This window comes from Bombus terrestris, chromosome 6, assembly GCF_910591885.1.
Source record: "Bombus terrestris chromosome 6, iyBomTerr1.2, whole genome shotgun sequence".
NCBI lineage: Eukaryota > Metazoa > Arthropoda > Insecta > Hymenoptera > Apidae > Bombus > Bombus terrestris.
In genome coordinates, this window is record NC_063274.1 from 13,852,567 (window position 1) to 13,869,834 (window position 17,268).

At 39.6% G+C, this 17,268-nt stretch overlaps 1 protein-coding gene across 3 annotated transcripts in view; it reads left to right on the plus strand.

The window, feature by feature from the left end:
- The window catches only part of LOC100647968 (protein groucho), a 152,971-nt gene that overhangs the window by 92,331 nt on the left and 43,372 nt on the right, over nt 1-17,268 (plus strand). For all 3 annotated transcript variants that reach the window (XM_020863331.2, XM_003396141.4, XM_020863332.2), the window contains exon 5: nt 10,553-10,690. In XM_020863331.2, the coding sequence (XP_020718990.1) occupies nt 10,553-10,690 (138 nt within the window). The remainder of the gene's footprint in view (nt 1-10,552; nt 10,691-17,268) is intronic.

Genomic DNA, 17,268 nt, shown 5'->3' on the forward strand with positions numbered 1-17,268 from the left:
AAGCCGCGGAATATTGCAATCACGCGGACGTTAGCCGGGCTTTACAGCGAGTGTAGCCAGTGTATAGGGGCTTACCAGAAACCAGGGAGTTAGCCGAACACGCCGGTTTATTTGCTCGTGTAGCATAATACCGGCAAAGTCCAACGAGCAACTGCTGGTTTACTCGTTAGTGCGAGTAACGGGCCGTTTTACCGGCGCGTGTTCCCAGCTTCTGCCAACTCTCCGCCAGCATATCGAGCTAAACGTGCCGCCGTTCCTCCTGTAAACTTTCCGCTCCCGCTTATAACCCAGCCCTGCTGATCCCCCGCTGTTGCTGACTCTTCAATTAAACATTTCGCAGTGCGTCACGCTGTATCTTCACCCGCGGCCATGTCGTTCTCGCTCGAAACGTTTTCGTTTCACGCTTTGGCCGACAGTAGCTTCCGAAACACATTAAGTTTCACGGCATTTCAGATTCCCTTTAAGAATCTCCAAGTCTGGATGTTTTTTGGAATGTGGGAAAGTTGGTGGTTTTATCACTCGTTTGAGAGAACTTTTCTACGTCAAAGTTGAAAGTATCGAAAATATTTGTATGAGTATCTAGAAAACTAGAGCATTAGCACTTATAGGAATTATTATATTTGCTTCAAGACTGGGAAGAATTGAGCGGTCATTCGAAGAATATCATTCAACTAGAGAGTTTATACGACGAAGGAAGTATATTAAAATTTATCCTTTTTTTTATTATTTAATTTGTACTTTACAATTTGTCCAGCTGGACATTTGGTAAATTTTTCCAACTTAATTGCTAAATAACACATGGATGGCTACCCCCAGTGGGATACGATCTTCGAGTTTGACTATTTTATTTCTTTAGTGAAGTCAGTATGGTGTTCCCTTTGTAGTCTTCTTTCTATGAGAGTTTCGCTCGCTTGTGTAGCCAGCTGGTTTGAATGTGTTACCGTTCTTTCCTTGTATTTTTCTGCGTACCTGCCGATTTCTTCCTTGACCGTTGGTATGTTTAAGTCTGCCTATATCCTCGTTTCTGACATTCCATGGGACATTAACTATTGTTCTCAGTATCTTCCATTGTGGCGACTCTAGTTTATTTATGTAGCTTATTGCTGCTGTCCCCCAGTGGTATTCCCTACGTCCAAATTGGTTAGATTTTTAGTTTATTTTCTATGCTGAGTTTAGAGTTTTGACTAGTTAGCCAGTACATCTGTCTTCTTTTTATCCGTATTTTGTCTGTAATTGATTTAGTATGTTATTTCCATGTAAGTTGTGTGTCTGAGTGAAGTCTTAAGTATTTAATTTGTCTTATTTGTGTTATGTGCATGCCATTCAATTGGATATTTGGTGGCTTCCGTTTTCTTAGTGTAAATGTAATATGGTTGCGTTTACTGAGGTTTGCTTTTATTAAAATTTATCCTTGTTAAGGTTTTATCTCGTAATAGAAAAAAAGTCGAAATGCATGGATGAATGTATAATAGAAAAATATATTTTAGCAAGTTTAAGTACAATGGCATTGTTACTTTACGAAAGAGCTTCGAAGCTATGGGTCTATTTATACAATTACGGAAAACTGACCTGTCTGTACCCTGTTTCATCATCTATGCAAAGCATATTCCTAGAAAACTACGAGCCTGAGAGGCCCTTAAAATTGATTTAGTGCTAAACAGTACTCAATGGCTTCCAGGACTAAGAAAACTAAACTTTAGAAAAGATGTGGAGTTTTCCTTGAAGTGGAACCCACTTCAACAATCCTACAAAATACGTATAATTCTGTATATAAATATAAAAATCATAATCTACATTAAATGTTGAATCTTGAAACGAAGAATAGAATGTGGCCTAAGTTGTACGACTTTTGAGTGAGAGTACATAAGTAAAGTTAAAAGAATTATAAGCCTGGAAACACGTTTTAAAAATAATTGAAAGTCGCCAAGGCGTGCCCTGATCGATATACATAATTACCAATTGGTTTAAAGAAAAATCTATTTTCGAATATAGAAGTAAATGCTTGAAAATATTGGAAAATTCTTGAATGATTACGACATACTCCAATAGAGCTTTTCATCACGATTAACTACTACTACGTACCAGAAACGTGATAAGTAAAGTGTTAAAATTAAATTAATGGGCCACGTACTATTTCTGAGCTTGGTTTATGGTACATTGATGTTACAACGAGGAATTCCAACACAAACAGCCATGTACCACCTCAGATTTTGTTATCATCACCTTTGTAGTTACGCCCACGCGTGTTTGCTCCCCGAAAGCGATAACAAACAATGTTTCAACGCAACAGAGTTTGGGTTAGCTGAAGTGAAAAGAACGTGGGCCAAGCAAAACATCGAGTGCGTCACACGTACTATCATCTTGATCCCGTTTGATTATTTGTCCGCGACTAGAACGCACTACTCCTATAATGATTCCAAAGAATACATTTGAAAATCTCATGTATATATCTTACGCGTATTATTATTTTTTTTTCTCCGGATATTTGAATTTAAATCTTTTGAAACGAGATGAAATGCACAGTTTGGAACGACGTGGTTGTTTTAACGAAGAAGAAATTTACGCGTGGGATAATGACGCGTCTTTATTCGAGTATCAAGGCGTTTGAAAGTTTCGGGGATAAAAGATCCTATTTATAATCTACACGGTGCTTTCACGTGGGTCGTAATGACGCGCAATTTCAACGCGTGGGAGGTCGTAAAGAACACGCTAGTTACGAGTAAACTGTTTATTGAAGGCAATAACAGAGCACTTTTCGGCGATAAAAAGCTAAGGAAATACGAGGGCAAGGAAAGCCGTGGGTATAAAACAATAAAGCCGTGCAAGAGTTTCGGATTTTATTCTATGATCTGCCAGTGGTTATTCGATACTTATCGTCTTTCCAGCTTTATACTTGATGTATCAACGGTGATATCACATCTTATGTATCGTCTTATTTATGATATTAACCTTTCGCCAATGTATCTTGAGGAATTACAAGTCGTTTGAATTTCTTTCATAGATGTGAATCTTTCTCTTAAAAGATATAAGGTAAATAAGAAATATTGCTGGTGCATTGTAACTAACAAACAAGGTGATTAAATAAAGGAAAAGTATCAGGTAGATACCTACAGTAGAAGCCGATAATTGATAGATTGCGAATGTTCATGGAAAATGTAGCCTCATTAGGTTCAATATGTAAAATCTAAAATATAAAATGTAGTTCATTAAAAAATGCCTTTATTTAATTAATTCACAACATTTTCCAATCCGAAATAAATTCTTCGATAAAATCATTCAAATCTTGTAACCCTGGTACTGAATCATTTGATTATTGGAATACGAAAATCGACGATAGTTTACACGATAGTAACATAAAAAATATGAAAAAGATTGAAACTCAAAAATTTGTTTCCCTTTTAAAATATTGGAAGTATCCGCGACTGATCGAAGAAATGAAAGGAAGAAACACAGAGTGAAGCTTAAATCCTCTCGTGAAACATAATTATGAAAGGAAATGCAAACCAATAAAGACATTCCAGATTTTCCCCAAACATTCTTCGATATATGTGCCCGAACTTGATCCGCCCTCAAGCGAAAAGGAATCAGCGTAAAGTTGGACGACGTGGGATCGTCTTACCTCTGGAAGCGGGATCATCGAGATTCCTGGATGTTCCCGGTCGGAACGTGGTATGTATTAGATTATCGGCTGTATATCGAGCTTCGAGGCTGGCTGTCGATAGAAAGCGGGAATGGAAGTAGGTGGCGGAAGAGCATTCGGTTCACGTCATCGTTTTACCGGCGAAGAATTTTATCGGCGGCACTTTGTCGCTTTGCATTTTCATGCTGCGAATGTTGCTGCCAGCTTTTAGACGGCTGCCGGTACAGTGTTATACGAGAATGCCTATTTCGCGTGGTTCCGACACACTCGAGCACGCACACGATCATATGAATACAGGTCGACGTGGAAACGCGAGTCGAGTGTAGGCGGCACATCAGGCGAAGTGCAGGCACTTTGCTAAAGCTTCTTGCGGTTTTCGTGATATTACGAGCCACGCCGCCGCCGCCTCCTTGTCTCGGCATGTCCCGACCCCGTGCTATGCGCACCCAGAACCAAAGAGAAGAGAATAACAGTCGATCACAGGCTAAAACCAAGATTCTTACACGCGCTGTTGCATATCTGTATCCCGTGGTGTTTGATGCACTGTTCGTTCAGGGATCATTGATGAAATGGGTGGAGTATAGACACGTAGGCAAAGTTGTTTTATAATGTGTAGAAGTTATAGGTGCATAATGTGGTTTCAATGTTCGGGGTTTGTGTATGTAGAGTAAAAGAGTATGCTTGAGTAAAAGAGAGGGAAATTTGCCAGTGAGTAAAGCGAGGTTCAGAATGAGTTTTTATTCTTTTTTTTAAATTACATAATTTTGATTTGGGAGGAAATTCATTTTGAGAAACTATTAGTTTCTTTAGTGATATTTTCGTGTATTACTGATGTTTAGTGTGTGTGTTTCTTGATTTGTCATAGTCGACATTCTAATTCTTAGATATATACGTTCTATTCCGTATACATATGTATATTATTCATAACAATTGAAAGATCTCTAATATGAACACATAGTATTTATCATCAATGATACTGTAAGCACAATCATTGAAATGAAGGAACAAGTGCAAAGATTTTGTATAAACATAAAAGCGACATGGAATAAATTTTCATTTTTACGAAATAGTAAAACAATTATTTTGTTGTAATTTTGCAATGGTCCAACTATCCGTATAAAAGTACTTCTAACAAAATACGATAAAAGTATCTAATATTCCTAAAATCATTCGCACGATAAAAAAAAAAAAGACCAGCCCCTGTTGAAGTAGATTTTTGAAGATGGGGATCCGTTGGCAATTTCTGGATTGAGAGAAGCGTCTTTTGCAACGGAAAAGGGACACGTAGCCGGTCAGGCTGGCAATCTTCTTGGTCCAATTTGGCTTGGTAGGGAAAAATTCATTCCAACCAAGGTTTTCATCTCTCCCGTGTGAAATCCGGGACAATGAGAGCTGTGCTAGCAGCACCAAAACTCTCCCTCGTCCTTCCTTTTGCCCCCTTCTCTATTTCCCCTTTTATTCCTTTCACCCTTTTCTTCGCGCACCTGCTAAAGCATCCGAGCCATTCATTATTTCCTTGGTTACCTCTTCAGCCGGAGAAAACTTCTTGGCAACGCAATTACGTCTTGTACTGTCCTCCCTTAGTCGTGTTGCACTCTCTCTCTCTCTCTCTCTCTCTCTCACTCTCACCCCCATCTCCCTCGATGGCTCACCCTTTGCACGCAATTTTTCTATTTCTTTTTACCCCGGGATTCTTCTTTTAACTCCGGTGGCTTGATTATGCGCCGTGAAATTGTATCAACGCGCTGGAAATTAACGCCAAGCTTGTTGTCCCCTTGGCTCCCGCGGCTACCGCGCCCATTTAAAAGGCGAATTTTGCACGCGACGAACTTCGAGAATGCAATTTGAAGAAGCTTTTGTGGAACGGTAACGAGCGTTCCCTTTGTTCTCGCCAGCCAACCGATTTTAAATAGAAATAGCCATTGGATAACGGGATAAACGAAAGATTGCTACTTTCCCAGTATTTAACCAAATTTTCCGCAGTCTTTTTATTCCTCTTTTTTTCTTTCTTTCTTTCTTCTTTTTTTTTTTGTTGAGTTGTGTGGTTATTGAGAGTAGTTGGTCTCTGAATAACGTTTCCAAAGAAACGGCGAAACGAATGATAACAACGCAAGAGATCACGATAGAAATGCAAATCGTTCGAGTATTTATCCGTTCTCAGAAAGATTTCTTTTACATAAGGTTCTAGGAAGATCCCGATATCCAATTGTTTTATGAAACTTATCGGCACCGCAGGTTACGAGATTTACATCTGTATAATTAACTAGAACTACCGATAGTTAACACGAAGTTATTTTTACCAAAGTCAGTCAAAATGACTGGCCTTTAAAAAATACGTAATAATAGAATATTTTTATATTAATTGATTTATTACTTTCTTACAGAAGGAATTCCATGTTATGTAGTAGATTTTTGGTGCTATTAATCCATCTGGGGTCCCTAAATGAGGGTTGACACATTTATAAAATTGCAGAACCAGTCGTTTTGACTGCTGCGGTATTTCTAGTGTTGCGATCTAGCGATCAATTCAGAATTTTCCTGATATCTGATATCATCATATCGAATGATACGCAGTAAAAATTTAAAAAACATGTGGGAAGTTGTACAAAACGAGGAAATTGGTTAGTTGGGGTTCGATAAACAGATTGCAAGACCCTTTTACACTTTGATAAGTACCAGCGATTTTGATTGGTGTTGGTAGCCTTGATACAAAATTATTTTCGGTTTGAATACATAAAAAACAAAATAAAATTCATTATAATATTCTTTCAGTTATCGTTGCAAAAGTCATTACATCATTGTGGAAAAAAATATAACATGAAGTAGAAATTTTCAAATGAAATTTTAAAACCAGCCAATTTAACTGGCGTGGTAGCTCTAGTATTAAAAGAGGAGAAACTTGAAAAAATAAAGAACTTGTATCATAATAGCTAGTTTTCATTTTGTTAGTTATACAAACATGTATGTGTTTTCCTTATGCCATTTATTTGTGGTATTTATACCTTTGCTGACGTAGTTGTTCATATAACTATAGTGAAACTAGTGAGAGATGGTACCCGAAAGAGTTAATTTATCACTTTAGCGTATCACGTTCACGAATTATACACGAACGTCTATATCCATCTGAAAGCAGCGAAAATCGCAATATCGTGTTCCTCAGTTCGTGCTTCACCGCTCGGTACAGTTCATTCGCGGATGGCGCGACTCATTCTTCCGTACGTTATAATTAGTGGTCTAATGACTAGCACACAGGGAGGACGACGGGTAATTAAAACAACTCCCCGCCTTGCCTCATTCTCTCCCTCTGCCTTGTCCTCCTTCTTTCCGGTCGCTCGCTCGTCAGCTCGCAGGCTCGAGAGAGGGAAACTTGCCAAGAATTTTAGTGGCCGCGATATTTCAATTAGCATCCAGGGCTTGTTTAAGCGGCAGTGAAAACAGCTGCTGTCAGACCGCGATGCTCGCGTTACTACGAGACGCTCTGACGATGGGTTGAAACAAGAACTAAAAGGAGAGAAAGAGATCCTGGAAGGGCTGGTTGCATTTACCAGATAGATCATATCTGCAGTTTGCGTTTACCAGTCGTACGGAGGAGCGTCGTGCACCGTTTTCGTAGGCGGACACCCGGTTGTTTTGCTTCCTGTTGCGCAACGAATAGACTTGTTTCGTTTCCGCGATGCTTCCTCTCGTTTACACGCACGCTCCGTCTTTGCGAACGCGCGAAAAGCACGGCGCACAGGCGCCGCTTAATGGGTCGCCACCGTCGAGACGCCTCTTTTGCAACCCCTCGCTGGTAATTGGGGTGGTGAAGAACCAAGTGGCATGAATTTCTGAGAGCGCATGGGGAGTCTTCAAGGTTTTTAATTTATTTTGTTTCAGTTTTTTCTCGTACTGTGTACAATCTGATTTGGATTTGTTTGCACTCACGATCAGAATTCTGATACGCAATGATTAAGAATTTAAACGAATTTAAGAATTTAACGTAATGAAACTTAGTGACTTATGTTCACACCTAGGTTTTTTCTATCTTTCCAGGCGTTTTAAATTTGTAAAAAGTATGAGAGATACGAATAAGATATACGTAAGAGTGCAATATCGCTTTTATTTCGCTCGAAATTTTCGATGCTCTGGCTTTCTTTCGTGATACTCTAGCGGAAGTTCTACTTTCTTAAATTCTTTATAGAACATAGTAGATGATATCGAATTTTTTGTAGCATCGGATATGAAACCGAATCAATATAGAAGGAACACGCGATACGAAGTTCCTTTGTGTTGCCGATTATAATTTTGCTCTGTTACATTATAACGATGTCTTGATTCATAAAATTTTCTTACGTTGTGCGCGTACGATATCATTAACTTGCGTCTTTGACTCAAAGGAATTACATTCTTGCAATTATTTCGTGTCTGCCTTCTATCAATTCGATCACGAATCTGCATCAGCTAATTATACGTTTCGTCTGTAAGCAAGTTTTATCGTTTGTATCATATAATCTTGACATTTCGAACTTCAAAGAAAGATCATATGTTAGGCGGAGATTGATCGGTCCGTTCGATTCTGCGATTCGAAGAAGTCTCTGTTAAATCCTATGAATCGTAAAGCTCCGTTTAACTTCCGCGCTCTACAATTAACGGAGCATCTTCGCGCAACTCGGTCGGTAAAATCGATGATTTGTCGCATCGTTAACACAAATGAACCCCGGTGATTTCGCTAGCAGCACCGCTGGGAAGTGGGCGGCGCGTTCAATTATACATTAATCGAATTATTATTCCCAATTACGCGGCGGCTTCATTAAAGTTGAAAACGATTAAAATTCGAGTACGCTGAAACGCGACCCTAGCGTGCAAAATTCAGAATATTCGACGCTAGAGGGACAACAGAAACGAGACATGCAGATACAATATTAGATGAAGTGAAATGAACAGTGATAAATAACAGGCTGTAACATCGCAGTAGTAAATAAGGTGGAAAATAACGATGGGAAATAATTCCGTAAATAATTATGCAGGAACAGATACGTTTATATATCAGTAATTATCGTTACCAGATAGATAATCGGATTTTTCAGTCTGCAAGAATTTATAACAAGCAGATGCAATATTTGAAAATAGATTTTTCGATTGAAAGCTTTCCCAGAATTATTTATGTGTTTATATAAAACGTGCTTGAAATTTTTCAGTAATTTTTATCAATACCATATGAAGAGAAAGAAAAAAAAAAAAGTTATATTTCAATATTTTCTATCATTTACAGATTGTTCCACTCTCTTCGTAATTTTAAAAATCTCAGTTCAGAATATTAATACGCCGAAAAATATTAAAATATTACTTGTTTTAATAGTTTTTTTTACAGAACGTAAGTATTGTTCGTGTCATTTCCTTCCGACGAGTAAAATTATGGAAGTAATTTATTTGATTCTCGAGAATTTAGTGTTAATCGTGTGCTTACCTAATAAAATTAAAATATTGATAAAATGTTGGATCAGTTTGACTCTTAAAAGGCTCGTATATAACAAAGCTTTAAACACGGTAATCGAATATTCCAATATTCATAAACCAGAAAATACACCAAGGCTCCTTTCCACATCCGAGTAACCACATTCTTCCAATATTCACAACCAGAATATGCAGAACGTTCACAAAAGAACAATGTATTATGGCAAAGAGAATCTACAACCGCTGGTTGCTGTTTTGATCGTATGAAATAAGGTAAAGGCTGGCTTCACGCACCCTTACGAGGAAAACGAGTACAGTACAAATGGAGGTGTGCCATAACCGGCCAAGGGTGTTTACGACACCCTCCGGTCAGAACAGACTGACGGGGATTAAATTAAATCCACGCTGAATCGGCGGTAGCGTGGCCTCTCTCTCTCTCTTTCTTTCTTTCTCTCCCTTCTCGGCTCAATTTTCGTCTCGACCGATGCCAACGGGCATTACCTGTATCTGCCATCACTTTGGCCGGAAATTAAGGTCGCCCGGTGAGCTAGAGAAGTCACGTGTCGCGGCAGTCCACCGGAAAACCGTCAAGTGTTCCGGACAACTGAGGAACCACTTGGTTCATCATTGTTAATTCGTTTCGATACGCCCGATGCATTTAATTATATCAGTGTCAGTATATCTTGGAAGGTGAATTACGTATTAATTGATAATAAGAACAGTTTGTACTATGTATATTTTTTGTATTATGTAATTTTTACGTAATTTTCAAACATATCTTCTTTAATCTTGCGTCCAAATTACAAACTTTTTCTTTCAAATTACAAGCAACATTTTAATATCGTAACATTGTCAGAATATCTTGAAAATTATGGAGGGAGTGGAACAATACGTCAGCTTGGCAACCAAGTGAAAGTAGTAGATTAGAGAGAATGTAAGAAAGTGTAGGGAATTTTAAAATTGAAAAATAAAGAAACAATTCTACAGAAATCCGCATACGTTGAATCTAACTTAGCATTAAATCTATTAACAAACAAGAGTTAGATAAAGGTTTTTAACAGCCTATTTAATGCCCCGGTCTATAAATTCTCGCCGAATACATGCTATCACGCGAATTCGAGATAATAGCAGTCAATTACCCATACGCATATCGCGAGATTGACGCGAGAACCACGATATAAATCACAGGTCGACGATTCGGTCGAGCTAAACGATCAATCGAGAAAGCGAGTGGACTCAATAAAACTCGAATTAAGTAATGTACACGCGTTCGATACGACTGGTGTCACGCTCGATGATTGATACCGTTGGAATAACCGCGCGAGGAGAAAGGCAAAGAGAGGTGAGCGTGGGTGAATCATAGAGAGCGAGGGAAAAGGACAATCGTTATCCGAGCTCAATTACGGCGAACATGGTTCGTCGATCAACCGTAAAACGATTTACCCTTTAATAAGGATCGTTTCTCCTTTCTATTTTCAGACAGAGATAGCGAAGAGGTTAAACGCCATAATTGCTCAGATCCTGCCGTTTCTCTCCCAGGAACACCAACAACAAGTCGCTACTGCTGTTGACAGAGCCAAACAAGTGACCATGACCGAACTCAACGCCATTATCGGGGTGAGTGCACGCCAATGGAAGATAAATTACCCGCTCGTGATACACGGCCGTGTGTATCACGACACACGGTTACACGCGTACACGATGTATACGTTCGTAAGTTTACTCGGTCACATGAAAATTTCGGGCAACATGAAATTTCGAATGGGTGAATGTAGCGAGCCAAGTGTTATTGCTCAGAATTGATATCCAAATTGGTAACTTGTTTTGCCGTCGTGAGAAGAAATTTTTTTTTTGTTTAATTTAGTAGGATTTACATATTTATACAGTTGTTTTATATGTTTCCATAGAATCTGTACGTTAGTATATTTTTTATGAAGCGAATAAATATTTAATTTCATTGAACGTGCTTGTCACACATTGAAATCATACTATGTGCTAGTCAAATCTTAAATCACAAGCTACGAGTTATCGATATGAATAAATATCATTATAAATTCACATGGTTCGGTAACAACAAGTCATATGAAAGTTTGCAGGTAAATTTTATAAATTTATATGACTTTAAAAATCGTAAAAAAGAAGGATTTATAACGTGTTGATGTTATTTATTAAATTAGCTATTGCTATTCTATATTATGTATTAAATTATCGTGCAATATTAGAAAGAAATTATCGCTATTCGGGTATTTTATACAACGTTTAAATTTTTAATTTATTCAACGATATTTAAATAATCGTACAGATCGCTTTTATGTGATACTAGTTCTGATATAAATTCTAACCGAATTAGACGTTTATGAATATGTAACAAAATGAAGCGATAATGGCAAGCGATTAATACAAACCATAAATTAGGATCGGTTATATTTAGCTTATTATCGTACATTATAATTGTGGATGAAAGAGAAATACACCGCAACATATGAAAATACAAGTGTAGCTGTACGGTATGCTCATCATTTCCCTGTTTCCCAATTCGCTGCGATTAAACAGTATCGTGCGTATACATTTATACATCGTGTGACGTGATATTTGTATTTACCGCCAAATCTATCCAACGACGCTTCCAATAGCAACGTCGAATCCGCAAATTAATTATTAAACGTGGCCGATGACACGAAAAACAAACACGCTGGCGAACAATCGAAGTTTCTCACGAGCGATCGAAATTGAAGGGATTTCATTGTTTCTCTAATGAAAAATCAATTTCTGTTTAAAACAAAACCGCTCCTCTCGAATCGATCTGGCCGTCGAAAATGATTTGTGAACACGGGGGAAAATTGTTTTTTTTGTTCCTCATTTTTTGTCTCCTTTTCCCTTTCTGTCATTTTTTTTCTTTTTTTCTTTTTTATAGCAGGATCGGTTGTTATTTTCATTGCGCGGAGTTATCGAAACGACGGATAGATAAATTTCTAAATTGAAAACGATTGCGAAGCGATAGGAAGGGACACCGGGTGCAAAACGATCGCACCGTGAAATTCGTTACGAATCGGGGAAATTTGTTGCGAACGAAACGAATAAAGTTATTCGTCGCAATTACGCGTTTTATTAGTCAACGATTGTCGTATCGTTGTTATTCGTTGTCGGTGTCAAACTCTAGTTTATAGCCAGCAAGATTTTACGTTGTTATATGAGATACGAGTTGTTCGACACTTTATGGGCTTTCAGTTTTAGCAAACCTTCATGAATATCGAATAACGTTTGATTCATATTTCGGTCATCAGAGTACTTATTTTATGAAACATTTGACACTCTATCTATTTGTCTGTATATCGTATTTCGCGTGTTGGCGTACAAAGCGTTTCTAATTTTAATATTCAATTTTCAATATTTACGACCACGAGCATTAGCAGATCAATATAAAAGCAATTACGTTCTCCATAATATGCGACTGAAATATCTCTATAATACAGGTCGTATATTTAGCGGACTAATTTTATGCGTTTAAATTTTTCAATGGAATCTACGATATGTGAGACATTGAGAATACAAAGCTAGATTTTTTTTTGCAAATATGTAGAACTTATGGCATTTATTTTTTTTTCCGATAAACCGCATTGATCATACAAAGTCGAAGGGATTCGTTCTTTTCAAATCAAATCCAAGTAACAATAAAATGAATTGTTGCACCGAGTGTTTCTACTTTGTATTCATTTGAAACAACAAATTATTTCGACTCTAAGAATCAATGTACTTCTACTCTCGATGAAAGATTTAAATATGCAAAAATGTACAGATTGCACATAATGTATATAAATATACGAGGTATTTAGCTGTTTGAATATTTAGAGGATGCAACGAATTTCTATTCAACTTTCGTTTCTTTAGTCGATCGATAAAAATCTGAATTTGCATAAACATCCGTAGTTTGCTCATATTAAACAACGAGTCAGTAAGAAAAATCTACCAGATAATACGATTTATCTACGTCGTGTCTTATCGTTGTTGTGAACACCGCAAAAGGTCATAGGAATCGGCCAGAGAACGCAATTAATTTCTTCCAAAGCCAAACAGGGAAGAAGCCCCAACGGTGCGCACGATCATCGAGGTGGACGGACCTCGAGGAAAAGTTCAATCCGCCACGATAGGGTGAGGGTGGAAGAGCTGGTTCGGCCGCAAATCCCCTTGGAGGAAAATTTACGCGAACTCGTTCGCGGGCGTATCGGCGTGTAGAATGGTCGGTGAATACACGGGTCGGGTCTGATTCGCGTTCAGTCCGGCGTGAAACGCATTCGCGGCGAATGAGAATCCCTGGTCGGTGGTAGGAGGAAGCCGATGCACGCCCGAGGAATCCGAAAGCGGACGGATGGATACGATCCTGGCGAATCCCGAATCCCGAATCCTCCTCAATATTGCTCGAGCACTCAATTTCCTCCCTATTAAGCCGCCGGCTTCTCTGCCGGCGTTCTCTCCCCTACTCTCTCTCATCCTGAGTCTCTCGGTTCTACTCGCCTTGGATCGCGCGCGCTCATCCACCCCGCCACTCTGATCTGCAACCCCATTCCTCGAACTCTGCAACCCCTGCTCCTCTTTCGTTCTCTCTCCCTTTCTCTCTCTCTCTCTCTTTCTCCTCTATACACTCCACCTTCCTTCCCTTCGCCCCTCGAATCTTATCCAGAGTCTTCCTGCCCGGTTTCCAGGCCGGATAGGTTATAGTGTTACGGCGCACGAGCACCGACTAATCAGCATTCCTGCTACCCAACTGCCTTCGAAACCTCCCTCCATCCCTCGGCCAACCCCTCGATTTTCTCTCGTCGATCCTCTCCTCTCGCTGCCTCGACTCTCTCAACTCTCCGACCATAGAAACTTGCACGGATCCGCGGCGTTGTCGGGCTACGTGCGGCAAATCCTTAGCAGAATCCCCGGATTCCGCGCGCTTTAAATCGCTTCCCCCTTCTTGCCTCCCTATCTTTCTTGTCTTTACTTCGTGTCTTTCTCGGTTGTTCTTGTTGCTACCGATTCTTCTCAAAGTAGTTGTCCTTGTTTTTCCTTGCGTCGTTTTTTTGCATCGGCTTGTTTCTCGTCCCACGACGCTGTCTCCAATCCTGCAGGTTGTTACGGCATCGAAGGAAAAACGCAGCAACGCCTCGCGGAATTCGCTCGCGTGCGTGCACCGTCTAGCGCCGACAATCGTGAAAAGAGTCGTGAAATTTCCTCTTGTGAACCGTATTCTCTGGAGTATAAGAAAGATTGGTTTTTGCGAGGATTAATCTGTTGCAAACATTGGGGTTTTTTTTTTTTAATGGGTACTTAAGCGTCACGATATTATTTAAACGTAAAATTATCATCTTTTCTGTGAAAAATTTGTAATTTGTTCTCTTTAGAAATAATAATTAAAAAGTGACTGTAAAGTAACCTAATCTATAACCTAGTCGATACGGATAATTCCTTGTTTTAATTTTCTGATATAATATTCGTCTTAGAACAAATTACGCTATATACGTCGAAAACGAAATGTAATAATCATTTATCAATACGTACTTTTACAATTGTCATAGTTCCAGCATGTAAGGCCCCTATCTGTCTTCTTACAATTCTCTATACCTCTTATCAGAAGCAAAATGTAACCAGCTGTTGATCTATCCACGCTCTCGTCCACTATCTCAACAACGTATTTGCACCTGAAAACCATCGTTATCGACTTATCACGCGTCTCAACGCCAATTACCGATCATGAGACTATTTCCAATTATCAATTACGATACACACTATCTTCGATCGTTGTTGTAAAATAAAACACCATCGATACCTGCGTAACTGCGCAAAGGCCGCTTTAAAATCGATTAGCACCGTAAGAAAATCGTCTGTTTATAAAGTTACGAGGCACGGACAATGTTGCTGACGTTCATAATATCGTAGCATAGGAACGGCCGAAGATGCTTTTCAGGCGTCAACGATGTGTGATATAGAAGAAGGTTAAGACGATCTCGTCGGATCTTTTAGCGGCACTATCTTCACGGCTGGTTGAGTCAGCAAGCATCGCGGCGACACCGGTGAAAACTGCTGAGAACAAGCCTGCGACGCCGCCGGTGGATACAGGTGGCGTAAGAAGGCTCGCGCGAAGATGAAGGGGTTCGTAATGACTTCCTCTTTGCCGCCACTCACAAAAGAAGACCCTCCGCGTTCGGAGCGTAAAAATTTCAGATTGAAATAACTCCCGCTTTGCCGGCTTAACTCTTCCCCAGAGGTAAATTGCCTGCGGGGTGAAAGTAGTGGTAAATGGTCAATAATTTTTCGTTTAACTCTTCGCGAGTAGAATTTCTTCTCTCTCTTGTTTCTTTTTCTTTTACTAGAATGTGTTTTTTCTCTTATGCCGTAAAAGGGTAAAAGTTGATTAAAGTTTCGAAGACGGGATACTGTATTATTTATAGAATATATTTGCTCTTTTTGCAAGGAGCCTTGTATTTGCGAGTAGTGTGAAAAGTGATTTTTCCATTATAAAGATCTTTCTACCGGTAATTGTAGAAAGTAAATAATGTATAATAGAAAAATATGATAAATCTATTTTTTTTTTTTTTTAATCTTCTGACCATTATATCACTTGCTGGCTAAGAAGGAGTATTTTAATACGAACTAGTTGAACAAAGTAAGAGTGAATTCAAAGATATGAACTTCCTGAAAATAGATGACGAATCTATAATGTTTTCTTCTTACACAGTGTTCGAGTCGATATCGGAAACATATATTTAATTGCAAGATTAAACGAGAAGATAATCTTAAATTGATTAATAATGTAAGGAGACTCTCTGGGAAATTTGATTTATCATGTATTTCATCCATAGACTTCGCATAAAAAGCTGGTAAAAATCGATATTCTATCAACGTTTACAAGCATTATCCTTTACCTAATAACGACTCTAACTAATTAAACACGTGATCCTCGTAATATCTAAAATATCCAGCACCCGCAAAACCAAACTGCGTCTCCTCTGCCGATACCTAAAATACATATTCAAAATTCCAAACATCTCTCACACTCCGTACATTCACTCGACTCGCTAGGAAGTTACAAACGAGCCATCGGCCACAAAAGGGGATGGGGCGAGATACATTCAGCTGGTCGGAGTAAAGTTCGTCGTAATCATTAGCGGAATCCCGCCACAAATACGGAAATGATCTTCTCAACGTGAATGGGCCAGAACGCCTGCGATGCCGCGAATACTGGCACGACAGCCTGAGGTCAGGATTATTATTGTTACCGGTGATGGGAAGCTCGGGACGTTTCTTAGGGGTTCTACAGAAAACCCTCCCTTGAATCCTCGGGAAATCGTTTGCTCCGACGTCTTCTTCTCCCTCGGCCGAACCTTTCTCCTTCTCTCTCTAACAGCGTTTCATTTCCATTTCATTCTCCCTGTTTGTGTGTTTTGTGGGTGGCTCAGACAGTCGCTCGACGCGAGGTTATTATATCGTTAAACCATTTAATTATCTCGGCAAACTGCTCTCCAGGAATATTCGGCCCGTCCTTAACGAGTGTACCATAGTTTGCAGAGGGTGGTGCACTTTCCGCTGCAACCCCTTATCGTCCTCTCCACCGTCGAGAAACTCCTTCCTTCCTCTCCTTTTCTATCCTTTGCGTCTCTTCTTCGTTTCCACCTTCTTCCGCTTCTTTGACGTCTTCCTCTCTCTCTCTCTTACTCTGTCTCTCTCTTTCCACCGCTCTTGGTAGTCGTCTTTATTCCAGCAACGCGATCTGCCAAGCGTTAAAACGCTCCGCTGCCGTGGCGCGACTCTACAATTTGTCTGGCAGCTGAAACTCGACCGACATAGCCAACTAACGAGGAAACTAGCAGGCGCGAGGGAGTACGTTTATGGTTTCGTCGAAACTTTTCTCGTTCCTTTTACCTCTCTCTCTCTCTCTCTCTCTCTCTCTCTCTCTCTCTCTCTCTCCTTCTCTAGCTTTTCGTTCCTCGTCCTGCTCGTTGGGAAGGCTACATAAGTCCCGCCACTTGTTTCGTACTTTCGGATTTACCACGACTGCCGCTGCGGGAGGCAGAGGAACCGAGGGTTATTTAAACGCGACCCCGTGGAAGTTTGCCCCCGTGATTTGTATGCTCTGCCCGGTGGAAAGTTGTGTCCCGCGTAACGAATGCCGAACAGGGGAGCTCCTGCACGGAATAAGCGAAGAGAATTAAATT